The sequence below is a fragment of the Portunus trituberculatus genome, chromosome 34, assembly GCF_017591435.1.
Source record: "Portunus trituberculatus isolate SZX2019 chromosome 34, ASM1759143v1, whole genome shotgun sequence".
NCBI lineage: Eukaryota > Metazoa > Arthropoda > Malacostraca > Decapoda > Portunidae > Portunus > Portunus trituberculatus.
In genome coordinates, this window is record NC_059288.1 from 5489797 (window position 1) to 5514316 (window position 24520).

General features: G+C 40.8%; 1 protein-coding gene and 1 non-coding gene across 5 annotated transcripts in view; one reads left to right on the plus strand and one right to left on the minus strand.

The window, feature by feature from the left end:
• Positions 1–18: 18 nt before the first annotated feature.
• Positions 19–96, minus strand: Trnav-aac. Its single transcript has one exon. It is a non-coding gene; the product is annotated as a tRNA-Val (tRNA).
• Positions 97–912: 816 nt separating this feature from the next.
• LOC123512718 (UDP-N-acetylglucosamine--peptide N-acetylglucosaminyltransferase 110 kDa subunit-like) overlaps positions 913–24520 on the plus strand; it is a 26351-nt gene continuing 2743 nt past the window's right edge. The window contains exons 1-18 of one of the 4 annotated variants that reach the window (XM_045269271.1): positions 913–964; positions 1104–1313; positions 3579–3729; positions 4290–4389; positions 4992–5135; positions 5722–5790; positions 8284–8480; positions 16593–16682; positions 17377–17488; positions 18059–18154; positions 19081–19256; positions 20003–20156; positions 20651–20902; positions 21539–21738; positions 21917–22088; positions 22768–22962; positions 23422–23613; positions 24061–24288. In XM_045269271.1, coding sequence (XP_045125206.1) covers positions 928–964; positions 1104–1313; positions 3579–3729; positions 4290–4389; positions 4992–5135; positions 5722–5790; positions 8284–8480; positions 16593–16682; positions 17377–17488; positions 18059–18154; positions 19081–19256; positions 20003–20156; positions 20651–20902; positions 21539–21738; positions 21917–22088; positions 22768–22962; positions 23422–23613; positions 24061–24288 — 2775 coding nt within the window. In that variant the 5' untranslated portion in view covers positions 913–927. Of the gene's footprint in view, positions 965–1103; positions 1314–2696; positions 2853–3578; positions 3730–4289; positions 4390–4991; positions 5136–5721; positions 5791–7564; positions 7682–8283; positions 8481–16592; positions 16683–17376; positions 17489–18058; positions 18155–19080; positions 19257–20002; positions 20157–20650; positions 20903–21538; positions 21739–21916; positions 22089–22767; positions 22963–23421; positions 23614–24060; positions 24289–24520 lie in introns of those variants that run through there. The other 3 variants (XM_045269272.1, XM_045269273.1, XM_045269274.1) reach the window with 3 other exon arrangements.

Sequence of the window (24520 nt, forward strand, 5' to 3'; positions counted from 1 at the left end):
ACATTAAGAGGCTTGCCCTGTTGCTTCGCCGCTTTCCGGGATTTGAACCCGGACCCTCTCGGTTGTTAGCCGAGCGTGCTAACCACTACACTACCCAGAGAGAGAGAGAGAGAGAGAGAGTAACCAATACAAATCCTTATATCTAATCTATCAATCTTTACATAAATAGATAGGTGATGTCCCAGTGTGTGTGTGTGTGGATACAGGGAGGTGGTGGAGGGGGAGGGGGGGTCTGACATGATGATGCGTGACTGCGTATGTTCGTAACTAATTTACACACATTTACTTATTTATCCCTCCATGTTTCTCACAGCAGACTTCAGTGGGAAACTTGGAGGGAGAGGAGAAAAGGCAAAGGTGGAGTGAAGCAGAGGAAAGGATCGAGTATACCTGGGTATTTCATTGTTATAAGATTGTGTGTGTGTGTGTGTGTGTAATCTCTCTCTCTCTCTCTCTCTCTCTCTCTCTCTCTCTCTCTCTCTCTCTCTCTCAATAGACATATATCATTGAGTTATTTCAGAAAGAAGGCACATTTGATCCCATTCTTTAATTCAATACAACAGAATGTACTGCTGCAGAGTGCCAGATTGAAATAAGAGAAGTATGGTGCCACATTCCACTCTTTCCAATGATACACGTCTCACACTGGGGATAAGACAAAGGTGGGGTGGAGAAATGAGCATTAGCTAGTGTAATAGGACGACAGAAGAAGAAATAAAGATCAAATAGATGAGGTTTGGCAGAAAATATGGCGGTGGAATTGTGCATCTAACAAGACCTGCTAAGTTTATTTGTCCTGCGCTAGCTTCCTGCGTATCAGACAATGCAGTGGAAATTTCCAGCTATTTTTTGGTACAACGAACCATAATTAGTACTCAAATAATCCACACTATAGGCCAAGAGTGACGAACCGGTAATAAGCGATCAATGCCGTGGGATGAAAATAGCAGGAATTTGTATAGAGGTATTGGACAAGCCAATGGCGATGTGGGAGTACACAAGGACTTTGGACTTTATTGGTTGACTTCCTAAGGGTGAAAGTCTCATGCATGCCACGCCTTCCTAGAGCTCCACCCCTTAGCTTTCCCCATCGATTTTTGCAGAGCACGTCACATCACCGAGCCGCACTCCCTTCCTGAGCTCAGAGGAGGAGGGTAACTGTTTATTCGCCTCCCTCTTAGCTCCATTCTCCTCGCAGCAAGGGAGGAAAATGTCGCAAAACACACAACAAGTCTCCAACACGGACTCTGTCAAGATGGTGGTGAAGAGTAACCAAGCCGCCAATGGGAATGTGCACCATATAGCCACCATTGGTACGTGTTCTCTATATGATTGGTGATTCTTGTTTTGTTGTGTGCTGTGGTTCGTGGAAATTGGTGTGGGGCAGGTACGGGTCTGTGGCGGTTAGGGTATGATTTTTTTTTTTTTTTTTTTTTTTTTTAAGTCCGGAAGAGGGAGAGAGGATTCATTTTTCTGTGTTTTTGTTAGTGTCTTTGTCTTTTTTGTATTTCAAGGGTGACAATTTTCAGTATTTAAGATGTTTCCGTGCTTATTCTTTATTTTATAGTGATTGAAGTACGTTCTTCTCCATTTAGGGTACGGGGATTATGATATACATTACATTACCTTAAGTCACTAATCTACCAATCGATTAACTATTTTAAACATTTTAACTACATATATTACACATTATTGTATTACAACTCTTCATTGCGAATACTGGGTGTAATTATATATGTACAAAAAAAAAAACGATAATTATAATATTTCACAATTACACGCATAAATAACGACACCTCGATTACTAAGTCAATAATCATCGATGTTTATTTTGTAGCTTCCGTTTGTGTTCCATTTCTTCATCTCTTAATTTCTTCCTTTGTTTATTTATTTATGTTTTTATTTTTACCTTTTTGTGCCTCGTGATAGAGGTATGCATGGTGCGAGGCTAGGCGACGTTGCCACATGTCCTCTTTTCCGCCACGCACGTCATGGAAGCTCCGCCACCTCCTTTACATCATTTGTAGGACAAGGAGAGATAACTCAACAATCCTTGGGAATTAAAGTTTCTCCAAATAAATAAGTTGAGCTCAAGAGTCATGAGTTTACAAGACGATTTGCATGTTATTAATTCACAACTTGGCCGTATCGCAACATACCTCGTGGAAAATAATAATGAAATTTATTTTAATTAACAAACGAAGGCAATGACAACAATATATAAGCAAAATAAATATAAACTAAACTATTGAATAAGGCAGTGAGGCCGGAAAATGAGATAAATAACCGCGAATAAGGCCAAATAAGGGAGGAAGGGATATGAAAACTGAATCTAGGATGTGGTTTGGTGACTTGCCATGAACAAAATACCGTATTAGCCGCCATGTAACTAAAAATTAACTAATCTGTAATAATCCCAAGGAAAATCGCCATTAGGGAATCTGGGTGAGGGAAATCAAGCGGGAAAAACACATAATGGAGGTTAATGGCAACTGACTGGAGATGAACTTTACAATACGTCAAATTTGAGCTTATAACTTCCTTACGCATTAAAAACTACATTAAATAAACTCTTTGAACCCAAAACCAACGAAAAACTAGTATTACGAAACTGAAAAACTGAGAAATGAAGAGAAATAAAGATCCCTAAAATAAATGTCTACACACTCAACTATTTTATGACGTCAAAATTTGGTCTCCCTTCTCCCTCAGTCTTGCCTCCATGTTCTAGACTCTCCACCTCTCTTTCCCAGCCTCTCCCAGCCTCTCCCAACCGTGTGTTATGTGGTATTAGGGGTTAATGATGAAGATGACGGCTACTCCACAATCTGCAGTACAGTATAGCTATCAAGGTGATGTGTGGTGGTGTGATGAGTGGTGTGATGTGGCTTGGGTGCGTGTGGTGTGTATGTGTGCGTTGGTGTGGGGTGTATTGTGTTTGGGGACAAGGGCACGGGGGTATGAGTAGTGGTGTGGTGTGGTGTATGTGGTGAGTGTGGTCATGTATAGTTGACATCTACGACATCTGAATCCTCTATATATGTATCCACACGTATATAATGAATTTAATATCCGCATCCGTATCATAGGAATTATTTGGCGCATGTTCTTTCTTTCTTTATTTATTTGTCTGTCTTTATTTTGTTACAAACTACAGTGCTCGTGAAGTTATGTATGGTTAATTGATGTATGCTTTTTGATTATCCACAAATATTACACTGACTCGTTTCCTCTCCTATATACACAACATAACGCGTAGAGTTTCACGGCAGGGCGGAAGGAACGCGATTAAGTTACTAGCATGTTTGTATGTATGTATGTATCGTGTGAATGTATGAAATGCATGTGTCTGTATTGTGTTATACCACTATATTGACACAACATCTGGTCAGGCATACATATTTTATACCGGATTTTACTGGCTAAAGGAGGTATTTTGAGTACCTCCTATCTGGAAGTCAAACTTTATAACCTTGTAACCTTAACCTTACCTAACCTGACCTCGTCTTCTTCTTCTTTGGACCTGTGACACTTGGAGCTATCCTAACCTAACCTAACCTAATGTGTATGATCCCCAGGCCTGGCAGAGTTGGCCCACCGGGAGTACCAGACAGGTGACTATGAGAATGCCGAGAAACATTGCATGCAGCTGTGGCGCCAGGACCCTTCCAACACTGCCGTGCTGCTGCTGCTGTCCTCAATACACTTCCAATGCCGCAGGCTGGACAAGTGAGTGTAATGATGATGATAATTATAATGATAGGAATAATAATGATACATACTGAAAATATACAAAAGAGAAAGGGGGAAGGCTAAAGACTAGAAAACTGTCCTAGTTAATCACTTAGGTGGTATCAGTCTGTCTGTGTGTGTGTGTGTGTGTGTGTGTGTGTGTGTGTGTGTGTGTGTGTGTGTGTGTTCACCTAGTTGTGGTTTACGGGAGGGGAGTAATCTCATAGTATCCCTTCTCTCTCTGTTCATTATCTAGTATCTTAAGAGCATGGACAGTTTTGGGCATTTAATCCCTTCAATACTGAGACACAGTTTTACCTTGATTTTTGGGTGTGATTAGACAATTTTATTTACATTAGGAAGAGTCTATTGAGGTCAGAAGAATAATGACCAGAATCTTAACCATTTTAATCCCAACATATGTTTCTGAAGCTGTTTAAAATCATCAAATAGTAACCAGAATGAATATGAAAATGCACCCTATACTGAAGAGATTAAGCTGTAGTGGAGGTGAATGTGTGGTTAGTCTAAGTGTGTGTGTATGTCTGCCCTGCCAGGTCTGCCCACTTCTCCATGTTGGCCATCAAGCAGAACCCTATGCTAGCTGAGGCCTACAGTAACCTGGGCAATGTGTACAAGGAGAGAGGACAGCTCCAGGTAAGCAAGATCACTCAGCCCTTTGTGTTGTAATGGTGCACTGTTCCCCTTAACATTCTCATAGCTTTCCTAATGTTTATCTTGTTCTCTTGCTCCACGCATTTCATTGTCTTGTATATTAATGATCTTTTTCTCTCAATTGATTCACTGTCCCTTGTCTTTTCCCTAATGTTCATCCTGGTCTTCAAACATCAACTAGTCATCCAACGTTCTCATAACTCTTAATGTTTATTCTTGTCTCGTTCTTTGCCTTACCATGGTCCAAATAATTATGTTTGTCTTTAAATTAATACACTGTCCCCTCTTGTTTTTCCTAATGTTCATCCCTGTCTTTAATCACTAAATAATAATGTGTTTCTCTAATGGTGCACTGTCTCATATCCTAATGTTTACCCTGGTCTCTTCCTCTACACACTGCATTGCCTTGCCGTTTATTACATCATGATGTTTTTCTCTTAATTTGTACACTCTCCCTTCTTACCTTCCCTACTGTCATCAACATTCTCATAACACTCTCCTAATATTTATCTTGTTCTCCTCCTTCACACACTGCTTTGCCTTGTGGGTGATGGTAATGATGTTTTCCTCCCATGTCTGTACAGGAAGCTTTGGAGAACTACAGGCATGCAGTTAGGCTCAAGCCAGACTTCATTGACGGCTATATCAACCTTGCCGCCGCCCTTGTCGCCGCCAACGACATGGAACAAGCAGTGCAGGCGTATGTGTCGGCCCTGCAATACAACCCAGTGAGTCACCAAGTCTGATTGTGTCACTGATATGTTGATGAACCTGTGTGCACTGCATTAAATGTTGAGACACATCTAGAACTGCTAAGTTCTATTTATTGTGTGCACTTTAACCTTCACTGCACTAAAACAATGGAATTTACTAGTCTTTTGATTCATTTGTAGTGTGCAGTCACAGTGCATCCTTCATCAAAGCACTAAATATTGAGACACATCTAGAATTGCCTTTGTTTATTAACCAAGTAATGTATTCATCCACTTTGTGCACTGTAACCTTCATTATGTACTAAAACACAGGACTCATTCAGAATTACTCTCGTGTGTGTCTGGCTAAACAGTGCATTGATTCATTTATTATCTGCACTGGGGTTTCAATGCTGCACTGAAACATTAGGTGTATTCAGAACACACTTGTTTATTATTGTTTCCTTGTCTTACTGTTTGTTGTTCCCTTGAGAAGCTGTATTATATAGGAAGACAGATAGAGGCATTTTGCAATAATTATCCACCTCTTTTGCTGCTTGTGTTGATTTCATAATGTCTATTATCAGTATCTGCATGTATTACTGTCTGTTCTCCCTTTCAGGAGCTGTACTGTGTGAGGAGTGACCTGGGTAACCTCTTGAAGGCGTTGGGAAGATTGGATGAAGCAAAGGTATGTACCGTCTCCAACACCTGAGGCCTGTTTGACGTCTTGCCTTTCTGATTACCACGCCACCATCTGCAGCATTAGCCCTTCCTCTCCCAATAGTGTTGCCCTCCTTCCTTATCCTTTTCTCTTCCCCTATCTCTTTCTCTCCCTCTCTGTCCCAGCAAGGAACAAGAGTAGTTTTATCTAGTTTCTCTTTCCCTGCCTCATTCCTCCATCCTTTTGCTAACACAAAATTGCAGTTGATTTGACCTAACTTGTATTGTCACCTTGTCTTCTCTCCTCCACTCTCCACGTAGATGACTCTGTCTGTCGTTGAATCTATCCTCTTGATGCTCAGTCTTTGAGGAGTGTAGCTATTGGTGCCACTTGGGGATCAGTACGTACAGTTGAGGACACTTCACTTCTCTGTCACTCCTCCTCTTGCAATTTGGGAAGAATGGACATATTGGATAGAGGGCTGATTCACTTCCATTTCCACTTGTTTTGGAAGCATGAGTAGCCACTGTTGTACTTGAGGAACTAAAGAACTTGTCAGATTTGCTGGTAGACATACATTCCACACCCTCACCTATTAGATCTTTCCTTGCCCTCCTTGACCTGATCTGTGGATGGGAATATGATTAGCACCTCGAACTCTCAGATTAAACCTTGAGGAACTAGAGTCACACATCTCACAGGAGTTATGTTGCAACTTTTCCTGGAACTGGCAAGGTGGGGAGTCCTGGCCAATGTGGTGATGATGCGTAACACCGAGAGGCACGGCATGGACGGAGACGCCAGTTCTGTCTGTCATGTCATGCAGCCCCATTGGGTCACAGTCAGCCAGTCAATATGTGGCCCTCCCTCAGTGCCGTGTCTCTGCGCCCGCGTACCGAACACACTCGCGTTGATGGGTTTTGTGGCCCGTGTGAAGACCTGTGGAGGTTGATAGAGGGTCTGCGCCCTAGACCCGCGAGGCTCCACCCCCCGTTGAGCCAGGCTTGTGCCCCCAGCCGCCAAGTCTTGCTCAACACACGGCAGCGCTAGCAGAATTATTCAGTCCTCAGGGAGACAAGTGAAAATTTTGTGCCAAGGGAAGGTTGAGGGTGTTTTGTTCAGCATTCAAGTGTTTGGTGTGCCTCTTGGCGCACCCATTTTGTCGCTCGAACTTGTCCGAGCCTCATCCCAGAGGGCTGGAGGGTTGCGTCACACATGTTTGCTTTCTAGCATTGCAGCAGTTTTTTTTTTTAATATATATCACTGATTGGCTCCGACCTTACTCAGTTTCAAAGAACAAGTTTTGTTTTGCTGGTTTGTCACATTGGTCTGTGCGGCAAAGACCAGGCACAGAAGTTCCTCGAGGTTCCTGCCATTCATATCATTTCATCTCAGACTTTGTCAATAGTTCCCCTTAATCCGTGAAAATAGAGATGCAGATTTGTATCTTGAGTTTCTGAACTATGAAGAAATTGACCTTGATGCTTGGGATTTCCTGTTAAATGTTGTCACCATGCTTGTCCTCGGCCTCAAGTCCCGATTCCTGTGCTAGATTGCTGTCTTGGGAACTGTCTGTGCCTCAGAGTAACACTTAACTAGAGACGGCACTCTTTGAGTCCAGCTTTTGAGATGTCACGGCTGCATTGTTGCCCCGAGACTTATTAAGGTCAAGACCAGGTAAACAAACACTGCTTACCGTCGAGAAACCCCAAGCATCCTGGTGTAGAACCGTGACCAGAGTTCTTACTGCCAGACACACTAATTACCTTTGTTTTTACTTTTCTTCCCTTGGTCGTATTAGATGTTGAGGCTGTACAGCCCTACTCCTCTCCAGAGGTCGTCTTGAATGAAGAAGCCTCCTTCGTAATTCGTGGACACTTAAGATGTAGGTGGACCTGCCAGGATGCGCCTCTTAAGGGTTTGTATATTGAGGGAAAGCTGAAGGAAAGTTCTCTGTGTTGGTTCACGCGTCTCTCTTCAGGTATGGTTATGTTTATGTGGCAGCTAAACAGAATTTTTAGACTTAGCGCCCTTCTCAGGAAACTCAGTTAGCCTCCGAAACAGACCAGCTGCTTCATGGGTCCTTAAGCAACTAACTCAATGGGGGGAACACTTTCACAATGGGAGAAAAAGAAGAAATAATGCCTTGGGTTGCCTAATAACTGTTGGAGGCTGACACATTTCATGATCTCAGATGATACCAGAAATTTCAGGGCAGCGCACGCGTAGGGCCATAGGGCAAGAAGCGGGTACGCAGTAGGGCGGACCCTCTCTTTGTCACCGCTCATGGGCTGGCGCGGAGTAACAGTCACGCCATCACTCTTAAACTACGGCAAATTTCTCGAGGCTTAACTTGACGATGTCTTGGCGACGCCCCCGCACCCATCAGCCCAGGCAAGAAGGTCATAGCGCAGGCGAGCGTTCTAGGCAGCGGCGCACTAGGCGAGCGTGTAGGGCGAGACCCCACACGTTCCCCGGCAGCCTCTGATCTGGCCTTATCCTCCTTCCTCTATGGACCAGGCGTGCTATCTCAAGGCCATCGAGACCAGGCCGGACTTTGCTGTGGCCTGGAGCAACCTGGGGTGCGTCTTCAATGCGCAGGGTGAGATCTGGCTGGCAATACACCACTTTGAGAAGGCCGTGGCCCTCGACCCAAACTTCCTGGACGCCTATATCAACCTTGGCAATGTGCTGAAGGAGGCACGCATTTTTGACAGGTAATGTGAGATGATGTTTCACTACTTTATCGATGTTGCTTGTCTGTGTGTGTGTGTGTGTGTGTGTGTGTGTGTGTGTGTGTGTGTGTGAGTGTGAAGGGAACAAGCATGTGTATTAGACTAGACCTCTCCCTTTTCCTGTCCATCATTTGAGTGTAGTGTGTAGAGCAAGGCAACAAGGTAAGTGTGTGTCCATATGGTCAGTAGCACATAGTGACGTTTGACTAAGTGTCTTGATGTTTAGCTGCATTTGTCCTCTTATGCTGGTCTGAGAGGTGAGGGGGATTGAGGGACGGAGAGGGATGTACCACCACCACTGCTGACTGACTCACTGTATTGGCTCTGATCTGGCCTTGCTTTGGTGACTTGCAGCAAGTGGTGGTTGTGAGTCAGTGTCCATTAGGTAAATGTTTGTGTTCATCATAAAATCAGAGATGCCACACCTCACAGACTTATTATCCCCAGAAGTGATGAAATAGTATAGCTTTTTTCCTTTTTTTATTTTTTTTTTTTTATTTATCCTGCAAAAAACTAGTCATCCATAGAAAATGATTGAGAAATGCTTGTTTTGTTTATTAATTTGCCAGATGCCACTTTTCACACTCATGACTCCCTGAAGTGATTCACTAAACCTTTTTTCTTTTATCCTAAAAAGAAACATATCTCCACTTGTCTTCCTAAAAAAATGTTTGTATTCTTTCGTAAATCTAGCTAAACAACACTATTTTATTTATCCTAGGGGAAAAATACATTCAGAGTCTCTTTCTTCAATTAAAGTTCATTGTCTTAAAATTGCCACTCTGACATTGAAAGGGGAAAAAACATTAAAAGTTTTAAAATCACACAATAAAACTCCAATATTTCACTATTATGTAAAAACAATTCTTGTTATTGTAAATGTATGATCTGTATTGAGAAGAGTTACTACAGATAAATAGACACAGACACAGTTTTATGGTAGTGGTGGTGGTGGTGATAGTATTCAGCAGTGAAGCAGAAGCAGTGGTGATGGTGGTCAGCAGTTAAACAAAAGTAGTGATAGTGGTTAGCAGTGAAACAGTAGTGGTGGGGTTGATGGTGGTGGTCAGCAGTGAAGTAGTAGTAGTAGGTGGTGGTGGTGGTAAAGGAAGCAGGGAGCAGCAGAGAGTGAAATAGTGAAAAGCAGATGAACATTTATTGAAATTGCTTTTTATCAATTTATTTTTATGAGTGGTGTCAGTGGTGTGTGTGTGTGTGTGTGTGTGTGTGTGTGTGTGTGTGTGTGATTTGTTGTTGAAAGTGAAAATTTTATGGAATGTTTGTTGAGTTCATTTGGGTTTCATTGTTCCTTTCCTTCTTTACATTTGTTTATTGTCCTTCCTTTATTTATGTCATTCTGTCTTGAAAATTGAGAAGCACAGTGTTTTGTCTCTTGTTTATATCTTGCTAAGTCACTTGTGTTCTAAACGGATCCTATTTAGAAGACAAATGCACACACACACACACACACACACACACACACACACACACACACACACACACACACACACACACACACACAGGAAAGCAAAAGTAAAAGTAAAGAAGAGTGTATGTGTGTGTGTGTGCGTGCGTGAGTGCGTGCGTGCATTCGTGTGTGTGTGCGCGCGTGTGCGTGCGTGCGTTCGTGTGTGCTTGTGTGCACTTGGCATGTGTTGTGTGTGTTTGCAAGACATTTTGCTATGGGGAATGACGAGTGATTTGGTTCATTTCAATTCTTTCACGTTTGTATCAGTTATTTTATTCTTTTCCAATGATTTCTGCAAGTAATTGAATGTTGGAAAGTTGCCTTCTCTTTTTTTTTTCGTCTGTCCATCCGTCTGTCTGTCTGATTGGTGTGTGTTTGTTTTGTCCCCTTGCTATGGTAGAAGATTTTTTGTCCTTAGCACCAGTAACTGTTTGGTCTTGGCATTTCTCACTGAGTATGCAAAACTTTGTCATATGCTCATAAAACTATTAATTAGGACTATTAAACTAAAATAAAAGGCAATAACCACAATAAATGAGGCATGACTGTAAAAACAACAACTTTGAATAATAATAATGATGAATATAAAACCAACAACAAACCAAAGCAAAAAAAAAAAAAAAAGAAAGAGAAAGAAAGAGAGGAATATATTGAAGCTTAACCCAAGAAGTTCAAGATGGATAACATATGATCCCTTATTGTCTGTCTCAATAGGTCTGACACAGGATAAAGTAGTGCAAAGGAGGAGTTCATGACACGTCTCATTCCTCGACTATGGCAAATTGGAGACCTGTTAAAAAAAGAGAGATATGCATACCTTAGCAATACACTCAGACACACACTGGTGGAATGAAGTGCTTGATGGGTACTAGTAAATGGTGTAGCAGATTAACGGAGAGGGGGAGAGAGAGAGAGGTGTTGAAGGCAGTATATTGTGACCAGTACAGAGAGCAAAGAAAGTATGAAAGGCTGTCCATTATAAGCTGTGGTGTAGCAGACAAGTCTCAGAAAGAAGTATTTTAACAGCTATTCAACTCTGGCAGTGTTTTGTGTATTGGTGGTGGTGGTGGTGCTGTCTTTCTTTCATATAACTTTGTATTTCTGTGCTGCATTCTCTGCCTCCTGACTTGTTTCTTCTCTTATCACTTGCTACCACACTTTATTATTCATTCTTGTCACTTCCTCCCTTTCGTTTCTTCTCTTTTCACGTTACCTCTCTTTTATTCACTCTTGTCACTTCCTCCCTTTCATTTCTTCTCTGATCACATGCTGCCTCTCTTTTATTCACTCTTGTTGTTTCCTCCGTTCCTCAACTCTTCACACATCCTGCCACACACATTAGATTTATTCACTAGTTGCCTTCTCTGTCACATACTTATTTAGTTTGCTTAGTGACTTGTACATCTTCTTCCTCTAACATTTTATACATCTCTTCCTTCTATGCAGCCCTGTCTCTCACCTTTGCTATTCCTTCTATTTAAACCTTATTCAATGCAATCCTTTCTCTATAGTTCTCTCATTCATACCATCCCTCCTCCTCCTCCTCCTCCTCCTCTTCTTTTTACTTCTTCTTCTTCTTCTTCTTCTTCTTCTTCTTCTTCTTCTTCTTCTTCTTCTTCTTCTTCTTCTTCTTCTTCTTCTTCTTCTTCTTCTTCTTCTTCTTCTTCTTCTTCTTCTTCTTCTTCTTCTTCTTCTTCTTCTTCTTCTTCTTCTTCTTCTTCTTCTCCTCCTCCTCCTCCTCCTCCTCCTCCTCCTCCTCCTCCTCCTCCTCCTCCTCCTCCTCCTCCTCCTCCTCCTCCTCCTCCTCCTCCTCCTCCTCCTGGGTTCTATCATGGCAATTGTACCTTGAGGCTGAAGTGTTTGTGGTTCAGTCCTGTGAAGTGAGAGTTTTGGCCCCCATGTAATTTTTTTGACTATGTATGTAACATGTGGAGTGTTTGGCAGTGTTGGTGGTGAGGTCCTTGGTGTTATTTTACCTAGGGTTAGTGGCGTATGCATTGCCCCCCCAAGCAGTAATACACTCCACTGTTGTTACTCTTTCCCCCATTCAGAGGTATGGCATGTTGTAAGTGATTCTGTTTTGGCTAGACTTGTATGACCATTACTGTTACTATTATTACTACTATTACTAGCTCTATTTATTACTGTATGTGGCAGTGAGTATACCATATGACTACTAGAGTATTGTCATTATTATGCTTGGTAAAGGTTTTCTGAATCTTGTCTACATTAAGTGCAAGTTCTTCTCAGCAGCATTGGATGTAAACAGAGGCTTACTAACACTGCATGTCTTTGAGCAGCGTTTGTATGCAAGATTTGAGATGCAGTCAGTCAGTCAGTCATTTGGTAATAGTGCAGTAAATACTATCTCTTCTGACTAAGCTTAGCAGACTCTTGTTGATATAAAGTAGTGTTTAGCCAGGCCTCCTTGACTCAAGCTTACCCTTCGCTCTACAACCTGTGTGTCTGCATGAGTCTTTCTCGCTCAGAATTACAACTTAGGAGGCACATCGAAGTATCATGCACGCAGCAGCTCAAGACACACAGACACGTACAATCAGGCATAGAGTCGTGCATATAACGTCATTTTCAGGTAAAAGGATAAATATTGAATCGTGTGAAAATCTGCCGTTATATCTATTCTTTGGGGTCAGGTATGATAGATTACATTAGGTGTATCTAACTTATTTTTAATCTACCCTAACCTAACCTAATCAAACCCATCTCAACTTTATCTCACATATCCCAGCCAATATTAACTTTATCTAATCTAATTACTCTCATGTAATTTGATCTAATCTGTTCTAATCTAACTTACCCGTGTATCTAATCTAATTACTCTCATGTAATTTGATCTAATCTGTTCTAATCTTACTTACCCGTGCCAAACCTAACCTAACCTCAAAAGTGTCAAGGATAGCTAATCATAATGTAACCACTAAATAATGTTATATTTCTTGGCGTAATACTCTGGGGACATTGATGAAGGGATGCCTCGCTGTGTAGACATAAAAAAATCATTCCTGTGTATATTTTTTGATTAATGGAGTAGTGAGCTGGTAATGATATATTTTCCTTCTTTATTTTATTATTGATTAGTTTTTTATGGTGAAATTGTACGGTTTTTTGAAGCCTCCATGTTTTTTCTAGTATATTTAGGTAAAGTTAGGTTAGGTTAGGTGTTAGGGAGGAGTAAGATACAGTATGGCAGTATGAGTGTTGTTTAATGTTGTGGCTTGATTAGGAGAGGTTAGATTACCTTATGCTTTGCAGAGAGAGAGAGAGAGGTCAGTTTTTACTTTTGTCATTTTTGTAGTTGAATAACTTGAGTAACATTTTGTTCAGGAAATTTGAAGATGTAGTTGTGATGAATGTTTTAAATTCAGTACATTCAATAGTAAGTGTTTTACAAGATACATTATTTTTTTTAGGTGGTTTTAAGATTAGATGTATAGGTAATGAATCTTTGCTTTTGTCCAGGCCACCTGTGTGGCTTGGTATAGAGGTAGAGAGACAGATAGATAGATAGATGAATTCTTTGACTGCTCACGGCAAAATACTAATGATGCTCTTCACTAAGCCACTATGTTTTACCAAGCTGTAATTTAACTTCCCACTAATTCATAAACCTATCAGCCTACCTTTAATTTGATGTTAGGTGGTATTCAAAATTTAGTAGTGTTCAAAATTTATACCTGAACGAGCACCGTAATATTTGATTAAGCTTCAGGTGTTATAAGAATTAGGCTTATGGTCTAACCTTGTACCATAATGGAGCAAGCTTCAGAAAACCCAGTAAGCAGAATTAGTATATAGTAAACAAGCTGTCATCTGCAACCATTGAATTTGTTATTGAACTGGAACTGCCATACAAGTCAGGATTATGATAAAACCTTGCTCTGTTCAATTTTGATGAGCTTCAGAAGAGATAGCCTTCACAACTTTACTGAAAACTTGCACTACAATCCTTCATTAAGTTTTATAAGAGATAGTCAAAATTTAATCCTGCACAACAATTTTTCATTAAGTTATTTAAGAGATAGTCAAAATTTTACCTTAAACTTTCTCGAGACCCTTCACAAAGCAGTCAGGGAGTTCTGAGTGGCATAACTTTGTGTGTAGGCTGCGACACTTGTACTTGTCTGTGTTGCGGCAGTGGCAGGCTAGGCTGGACTTCAGGTTTAGAGTATTACAGTGTTGCCTGTGTATAGTAGTGTGACCTTGAAATACAATCTTGTGTGTTTACCATTCCCTTACCACTCAAATATTCTCATGTAGTTACTTTCTTGTATATTTTGGGTGTGTCTTTTTATGATTTGCTCTGCAGTAGTGAAGTAAGTTGAGTAAGTTTGTTATGATGGGTTTGTTCATCAGTTTGTTCATTGGTGACATTTTGGTTTTGGTTTGGGTAATGAATGAGTGTGTGGGTGTTCTTCATGAGTCAGCTGTCAGGAGTTGTTTGGAAATGTGAAGGTTTATAAGAACACTGTGGTGTGATTGTGTGTGTGTTTACTGATTGAGTCAAGCTTGTAATGTGAATTTTTTTGTATGTTTGTGTCTGTGTTTTGTATCAGGCAAAAATTTTTTTTTTTTTTTTTAATCACTAATAATTTACACATTTTTAGATTTTTGCAAAGATAAAAACAAACATAGCATTTAATTCACACTGTTAGAAAACAAACAATTTTCACTTCAAACAAACACATTTAGCCCTAAGCATGGTAAGTCTGTATCTTTAAGCACCCACTCAGTCAGTCAGTCAGTCAGTGAGAGTCAGCCAGCCTTCACTCTTTGGTGTTCTGAAGGAGATGTAAGTGTATGGAGCATTCCCAAGGGTGTGTTAAGTGATGGTGTGGAGACTTGCCTTGCTTAGGTGGCTGTGGTACCGTTACAGGCGACTTTTAGGTGATGCAAGGAGGCGGTGACAGCCACAGGAGGACGTGTGAGTACAGTGAGTGCCGGGACTTGCTTAGAACTTGTGACAATGTTGAGTGGAAGGACTAGAGAAGTGTCTCTCGGAAACACATGACTGGAAACACAACGCTTGATGAAGGAAAATTGGAAAAATTGGTCCTAGGAATTACATGACTAGAAACACAGTATGCCAGTCCACTGAGGGAAGACTGGTAAAGTTGTACCTGGAAACATGTGATTGGAAACACTGTATTCTCAGCCTGCTGAGGAAAGACTTGAATCACACTGTGGTAACACGCATCCATTAGAAAAAGACTGAAGTAAAAAATGAATTGATGAAATAAAAACTTCTGGGAAATATCAGAAAAAAAGCATGTAATAAAACCAACCGAAAAAACACATAAAAAAATACACATAAACCAAAACACATTCCTGGAACAAAAACACACCTTAGACAAGAGGCACACCAGAAACACACACAAAAACAAAAAACACCATTTGAGCCACAGAAACACATGCATCTGACAAGCAGCAGACGACGATGCTTGTTGGTACCAGGAGTGAGATGTGGCAAGTGATTGTAGCGATGGCCTGCCGAGTGAAGAGAACTATGTACCATCTTAGACTGGGCTGATACACGCCACCCATACCATGAGAGTGAGGGAAGGGCAGAGCCTATGATGGACTACCAGTGCGTGGTTGTGTACACCATAGTCAGCATCACCACTCAGGAAGAGGACATCGAGAAATTATCGCAGAAAAATGGGTGTCTGGGATGTGTTGCGGGAATGGTTAAAAAGCTGAGTATTGTGTCCATCAGAATGCACCTCTTGTTTTAGTCCTTAGCAGGAGATAGAAATAGAACTGTGTACGTTAAAATATCAGTTGTTTTGTCTGTTGGAATTGACAGGTGATAGAAAAAAATCTTTAATATCCTTTAGTGGGTTATTTATTTATTTATTTATTTAATTAATTTATTTTTTTTATTTATTTATTTATTTTATTTTTGCCAGTTGAAGTTATTTTTCTGATAGGTGATTGAAATAATAGTGTTCATTAAAGTATCTTGTTTTTGTCTGTAGGAAGTGACAGGCTATAGAAATAGTATTAAGTGTCCATTGAAACACACCATGTACTTTGTGTGGTAGAGGAAAAGGTTATATTTATTTATCTATTTATTCTTCTTATTGATTTTTTAAGATCCTGATCTGATTGAGAGGTTGAAAACTGTTTTGTTCTTAAGTATTGCTCAAAGAAAGTTTAGGATGTTTTGTTTATTGTTATGTTTAGTTATTGAATGTTTTGTTAGTGTGAGTTATTGAATGTTTTGTTAGTGTGTGTGTGTGTGTGTGTGTGTGTGTGTGTGTGTGTGTGTGTGTGTGTGTGAGAGAGAGAGAGAGAGAGAGAGAAAGAGAGAGAGAGACAGAGACAGAGACAGAAAAGCTCAATTTTATTTATATATACCATAACAGACATTAACATTGTAGCTTAATATACAAAACCAACACTAATTATCCTTTAATATAGAACCAATGAAATAATCTTAACTTCATCTTAACTCAACACAAACAAGGCTAGGTCAGGAACACACACACACACACACACACACACACACACACACACACACACACACACACACACACACACACACACACAGTAACACAATGATGGGGAGGCAGTAACATTCTAACAGTGCGTCTTTCCTCCCTCAGGGCCGTCGCAGCTTACCTCCGAGCCCTGAATCTGTCCCCCAACCATGCCGTCGTCCATGGAAACCTTGCCTGTGTCTATTATGAGCAAGGGTAAGTCTTTGTGGTGTTTGAAAAGTCTTCCTCGCTTTTTTCTTCATTCTGTTTCCTGTTTAGTTGTTCATCTTTTCTTGTCTTTTAAAACGACTTATTTATTTATTTTATTTATTTATTTATTCATTTATTCATTACTTTTTTCTTATCTTTTTTCATTCACAATTTAATTCTCTTTAATTTTTTCACTCATTATCACCTCTGAAAACTAGTGATATTTCTATTCAGTGCTTATACATAATTTGTAGTATTATTTTTCATATTTTTCTTTCCTTACAATCTTACCTTTACTCATGATACAATCCTCCATAAACTTAAAAACTTTTTATCATTGTGACAAAAGTTTCAGCTTATATCATGGTGCATGAAACTCTGGAACTCCCTGCCTATTTCTGTATTTCCATCTTCACATGACCTGAACTCATTTAAGAGGGAGTAGGTTTCAAGACATTTATTCCATTCTTTTGGCTAACTCTTGGACATGCTCAAGAAGTAGCATCCAAGTGGCCTTTTTTGTTTAGTCTTTTTTGTTGACCTTGGCCAGATTTCCCCTTTTAATAAGAAAGTAATGAAATCTTCCTCTTTGTTTTATGTTGCCAAATGTAGTAACACCTGCTCTCTTAGTCTTTATCTTCCCCTTTTCTTGTTAGGTTGCCAAGAGAGTAAGTAAGTAAGACCTGCCTTTGTATTGCAGCCTCATTGACCTTGCCATCGACACATACCGGCGAGCCATCGAGCTGCAGCCAAATTTCCCTGATGCCTACTGCAATCTTGCCAATGCTCTTAAGGAGAAGGGGCAGGTGAGTGTATGTATACCTTGTTGTGTATATTGTACTGGCCATGTTTCTGTCTGTATAGCCTTGTTTGTCTAGTTCTTTTCCTTTTAATATACATTCCTTGTCTCTTTCACCTCTTGCTAGTGTGTATACCTTATATCATGCAGGACCTTCACTTTTCTGGTCCTGTTTGTCTTTGCTTCCATACTTACAGTTTTTCCCTGTCTATTTATCTCTTTATTTGTTGAGTTTTCCCCTTCTATTGATCTACACTTCACGGCTACATTACCTTTAGCAGTGTGTATATAATTATCTTTTAGTACAATCAGACTGATCCATATTATGAAATTCTTTTGCTCTTTCACTACAGTTATTTTCAAAGGCTACAGAAATTATTAACCAGGTTCTCAAGAGTGTTTCTCCTGTTAAAATAGTTATAAAACTATTGTTAACATGTCACTGGAAACATAGAAACACCCTTAAAAACCTGTGTAACATTAACTAGAGCCTTATCAGAGTAGTAGAGGTGCAACACAGAAGAATTTTTTAATATAGGTTGGTACCTCACTAGAGTCTAACCTTCCCTCTCTGTGGCTTCAGGTCAGCGAGGCAGAGGAGTGCTACAACACAGCACTGCGACTCTGCCCATCACACGCCGACTCCCTCAACAACCTGGCTAATATTAAGAGAGAGCAGGTGAGGCCTTCTTGACACCCCTATTCTTCCTCAGGGGGGACTGAGAAATTAAGAATAGAACATGTAACATTAGATATCACTTTAGAGAACCTGTACTGGTATTAGAGAGAAATAAGGCCCCTTTGACTTCACCATTTTTTTAAGATAGGATAAGATTTAAGACTTAAACATGAAATTTGAAAGAAAATACCAAAGAACAGAACAAAAACACATAGTAACACACAGTGCCTTTGATATCCCCATTTTAAGACTGGATGATATTTACAGACATGAAATTAGAAAGTGCCAAAACAAAGAACAGGACAAAAATATATAAGAACACAAATTACTTACTGTTTACAGATGTGAAATAAAAAAAAAAAATAGCAAAGAACGGAACAAGAACACATAGGAACATGGAGGACACTTTACCTATTCAGACATGAAATTAAAAATAAAAATACCAAAAAAGAAGACAAGAACAGTAACACGAAACACCTTAACTCAATGCAGTTTGACTATAATACCTCTCCTCCTCAGGGCTATACAGAAAACACTTAACTTGTTTACAGACATAAAAGTAAAAAAATATCCCCCTCCACCAAAAAAATGACAAGAACATTAACACAAACCACTTAAAACTCTGTGCACTGTGACTCAAACACCTCACTCCTCAGGGCTACACAAAAGACACTTAACTTATTCACAGACATGAAAGTAAAAAAAAAGGTATCACTAAAAAAAGACAAAAACATTAACACAAACCGCTTAAAGCTCTATGCACTGTGACTCTAACACCTCATTCCTTCTCAGGGCTACACAAAAGACACTTTAACTTATTCACACACATGAAAGTAAAAGAAATTATCTCGCTAAAAAAAAGACAAGAACAGTAACACAAACCACTTAAAACTCTGTGCACTGACTCAAACACCTCTCCTCCTTAGGGCTACACAGAGGATGCCACCCGTCTGTACCTCAAGGCGCTGGAGGTGTTCCCAGAGTTTGCTGCCGCTCACTCCAACCTTGCCTCCATCCTCCAGCAGCAGGGCAAGCTCAATGAAGCCCTCATGCACTACAAGGAAGCCATCCGCATCCAGCCAACATTTGCTGATGCCTACAGGTCAGTCCAGCTAAAGGAACGGATGTCTTGTGTTCCTTTAGGGTTGTTTGACGTTTGAACAGTCACTGAAATGAAAAGATAGGTAAAGATGTCCAGCTATCTAAGATTAAAGGGATAAATTGATGTTGTTTTGATATAATTCTTATAGAAAAACAAGGAATGATATTAGAATAGGCCACTAGAAATGGAAAGATAGGTAAAGATGTCCAGTTGTCAAGGTTAAAGGGATAAATTGGTGGTGTTTTGATATAATTCACATAGAAAAACAAGGATTGATATTAGAATAGGTCACTAGAAATGGAAAGATAGTGAAGATGTGTTGCAGTCGAGATTAAAGGGATAAGTTAATGATGTTTTTATGTAACTTGCATGAAAAGCCAGGATTGATGTTAGAATATTTCACTAAAGAAATGGAAAGATTAGTAAAAAAGATGTAAAATTGCCTAGAAGTTTTGTGAGAATAAGCATTTGTAACACCACAAAATCTTGGGCAACATTATCAGAGCATGTGTATGTATAGTCGCATTTAAAAGGAGCATACAAGTGTGAGATAATCTTTACCACTATAGGATCTTACATTCCAATTCCCTAACATTGTAAGTGTGTGTATACATGCTTACATTTAAAAAGATATGAAGTACTTTTATATATGTCTTGGTCCTCTTTGCGTAACACTTACATGTGTGCTTATATTTAGAATGGTATGAAGTTCTTGTATATGTAAGTGGTGGTGTGTGTGTTGACAGTAACATGGGCAACACACTGAAGGAGATGCAGGACATTCAGGGCGCCCTCCAGTGCTACACTCGTGCCATCCAGATCAACCCAGCCTTCGCAGATGCTCACTCCAACCTTGCCTCCATCCATAAGGACTCTGGCAACATACCGGAGGCCATCCAGGTGAGACACAGACTTGGGGGTGAGGTTCTTGCTGTTATTGGTGTTCTTCATCTTGTTTATTCTTTGCTGTATGTTGCCAATTTCTCTGTGGGTGATTTTCTCTCTCTCTCTCTCTCTCTCTCTCTCTCTCTCTCTCTCTCTCTCTCTCTCTCTCTCTCTCTCTCTCTCTCTCTCTCTCTCTCTCTCTCTCTCTCTCTCTCTCTCTCTCTCTCTCTCTCTCTCTCTCTCTCTCATGTTATTGTTATATGTACTTGGTGAGTAGTTTTTGCTACTCTTGTTTCTTGTTATTCATATTCAAATTGGATTGATTTTTTCTTTACTCTTTCTTCTGTCTGTTTTCTGTTATTTTTCTGCTATCAGTGTCATTTGTACTCAGGTAAATACTCATCTTTACTCTTAACCAGTCTATCCAATACTTGCTTTCTCCTGTTAGTCTTCCTAAAAACCTCTCAAACTGAAGACTGACTAACTAATACATCTTTTCTCCTCCACAGTCTTACCGAACGGCACTCAAGCTAAAGCCAGACTTCCCTGATGCCTACTGCAACCTCGCCCACTGCCTGCAAATAGTGTGTGACTGGACAGACTATGACGCTCGCATGAAGAAGCTGGTGGCCATCGTCGGGGAGCAGCTGGAGAGGAACCGCCTGCCCTCCGTGCACCCCCACCACTCCATGCTGTACCCGCTGTCCCATGAGTACCGCCGGGCCATTGCCAATCGCCATGCCAACCTCTGCATGGAGAAGGTGAGATGTGTACTAACACCTGCAGAAATGTGCTGGTGGGATTTGTTTGTTGTGGTGTTGGTGGATTGTATCTTTTGTATATTGGTTATGTGTGGTATGATGTCCTATTAGACTACCTCTTCACCTGGGGCTGTGTGTGTGTGTGTGTGTGTGTGTGTGTGTGTGTGTGTGTGTGTGTGTGTGTGTGTGTGGGGTGCTTTATCTGGGTTGCCTTGTGTTTTGTTGTTGATTTGGTGTATATTGACTGATTTCTAGACACTTATTTCATGGCACAATATGATGCGTTTTCAAGTGGTGATGTAGAGAATGGAAGGATCAGCAGTGAATCTGAAAACCAACCAAAACTAGTCTAGCTCACAAATGAAAATATTGATTTAATTTTGATGTTATGCTAATCTGTAACCAAACCCTATTTTGATATTATCTGGATGCCTAACCAGACCTAATATTATTGAAAACACTGTCATTTCAATATAAGGGGGGTGGACAGCTGAGCCTAACCTAACTTCATTGAAAACACTTATGTTGCTTCAATATAACAGCAATGGACAGCCGAGCCTAAGCTCATTGAAAACACTATGTCTCTTCAATATAACAGTGGTGGGACAGGTGAGCCTAACACTTTGTCTCCTGCAGATCAACGTGCTCCACAAGCAGCCTTACAAGTACCCGACAGAGGTCCAACCTGGAAGTCGGCTGAGAGTGGGCTACGTCTCCTCAGATTTCGGCAACCACCCAACCTCCCACCTCATGCAGAGTATCCCCGGCATGCACGACAGGGCCAACGTGGAGATATTCTGCTATGCTCTCAGCCCTGATGATGGCACCACCTTCAGGTCAGTGTCTGTGTGTCTGCCTGTCTGGTTCTTTTGTACTTTTCCCAAACAGCACAATCTTCAAGTCTAAATCTGTCTCAACTTTTCTTTTACTTTTCCTGGATCATCACTTTGTTTTCAGTATGTTTTTTGACCTTCTAAATAGCTAAATAACACACCCTTACCTCATCCCCTGCAGGAGTAAGATTGCCCGGGAGGCAGAGCATTTCATTGACCTCTCCCAGATCCCCTGCAACGGGAAGGCCGCCGATCGCATCAACCAGGACGGCATCCACATCCTGGTCAACATGAATGGCTACACTAAGGGAGCTCGCAATGAAATATTCGCCCTGCGCCCTGCCCCCATTCAGGTGAGGCAGGACAGCAAGTGTGGTGTCTGTCTATCTGTGTGTGTGTTTATTTATATTTAGAACTATGGAAAATACTTTAGAAGCCCCAATAACATCCACTAAAGCCTTTTGAACTACTAGAATTACAAAAAACATCCACCAGAGTCTGTTAAACTATCACTCTAATCTTGATGACATTTGAAAATCTAAATAACATCCACTAAAGCTTATTGAAATGCTAGAATCACACACACACACACACACAAAAAAAAAAAAATAAATAAATAAAATAAATAAATAAATAAACAGAACATCCATCGGAGCCTGTGTCACTATCACTCCAACTTTGAACATACTTGAAGACCCCAGTAATATCCACTAGAACCTTTAACCTCTTCAGTACCATGACACATTTTCATATTCATTGTGCTTACTATTCGTGATTTTCTACAGCTTCAGAAACTTGTGTGGGGATTAAAATAGTGAAGACTAACCATTAATCTTCTGACCTCCATAGACCCTTCCTAATATCAACAAAATAATCTAATCACATCCTCTTGGTAAAAATAGATCCCAGTACTGAAGGAGTTAAAACAATCATTATCATCACAACACACTTGAAGACCCCAATAACACTACAGCCTGCTGGACCATCCTTACCCCAGGACCTCCTTTACAAAAATGACCCTGTGTCCTTTAGGTGATGTGGTTAGGCTATCCTGGGACCAGCGGCGCACCCTTCATGGACTACCTCATCACTGATCGCATCACCTCCCCACTGCGAGTGGCCACACAGTACAGCGAGAAGCTTGCCTACATGCCGGACACCTTCTTTGTGGGCGATCACAGGAATATGTTCCCTCACCTTCAGGAACGTGTGCTGCTGGAGTCTGTGGTAAGGGGTTCTATCAGTCTCTACGTTTATTTTCTCTCTCTCTCTCTCTCTCTCTCTCTCTCTCTCTCTCTCTCTCTCTCTCTCTCTCTCTCTCTCTCTCTCTCTCTCTCTCTCTCTCTCTCTCTCTCTCTCTCTCTCTCATGTATGTTGTGAGAGGTTGGAAGTGATTGGCAGTGACATCTTAGCTAGTGGTTTGATTTGTTGAGGTGTGTCATAAAGGATCCCAGTATATTAAATTCAAGGTTCATGAGGTTAGATTATACAAAGAGGAGTTTTTACTCAGAATGTGCTTTCCCTCAACCCTATTTATTTCTCCAAGGTAAACAAAATTTTTCACATAGATATAGTTTTCCCTTGATCTAGTTTTTTGTCAATGTTGGTCTATTTACCAAGGATGTATATGTAAGTTCATTAACAGAATGAGTCACCCCTGAACCTAACATAATTTTCTTGCCTCAGGACAATCCCAAGCTGCTGAATAGTGACAATTTCAAGGACAACGTGGCACTCATCAACACAACAGATCTTAACCCAGTGATTGAGAGTGCCGAGGTGCTTACTGTGAAGGAGATGGTAAAGCCCGCCACCACTAAGGAGTCTGTGGAGGTGGCTGTCACCGTGGCCCAGCTCCCCTCAACAGCTCCTATTGAGGTGAGCATTGCACGGACACAATGGCTGGTGCAGGAGGTGTCAGGCCTAGTGCAGCTCCCTGTTTGCAATGTACAGTTAGCTCCATTCTTAGTGACATTGATCTTTTTTCTTTTTCATTTTTTGTAATGGGAAATTTAGTCTAGGGTAACAAAAACGATTAAACAAAAAGGTCCACTGAGATGCTAGTTCCCAGACAGGTCTGAGAGAGTTAGCCAAAAGAAAGGGATAGATGTCTTGAAACTTCTCTTATGCTAACCTGGTGCAAACTTCACCAAACATGTCATAGCTTATGTGTCTGATAACATAATCTACTTATTTTTTATCTCTCAGTCTAACACATCTAATTGACTCATAGACACATCACACATCTCTCTGACTAATTTCTACTTCACTTTAGACACACCATGTAATTCATTTATTCACTTTAACAATCCTCCTTTCCCATAGTCCATGATCCAGACAGGCCAAGCGCAGGCCACGGTGAATGGGCTGCTGGTACAGAATGGCCTGGCCACCACACAGATGAACAACAAGGCAGCTACTGGAGAGGAACCACCCAAGAACATCCTCATCACCACCAGGAAGCAGTACGGCCTGCCGGAGGATGCTGTCATCTACTGCAACTTCAACCAGCTGTACAAGATTGATCCTTCAACCCTGCAGATGTGGTGCAATGTAAGTCACTCTTATGTGTGTCATTCTGCTTGAGGTGTGTGTGTGTGTGGCCCACTAGGTTGCATCTGAGCTCCTGGGATGTTGTAGTGTGGTCCATGAGATTGTTCCTTTTCACCACACGCTGACAATGCTGAGTGTGTGTGATGTGTGGGTGGCCCTGTGTGGAATTGCCAGCTAGGTCTATAGGTTGACTACTACTACCACCCTTATTTTTTTTTTTCCACAAAAGGGC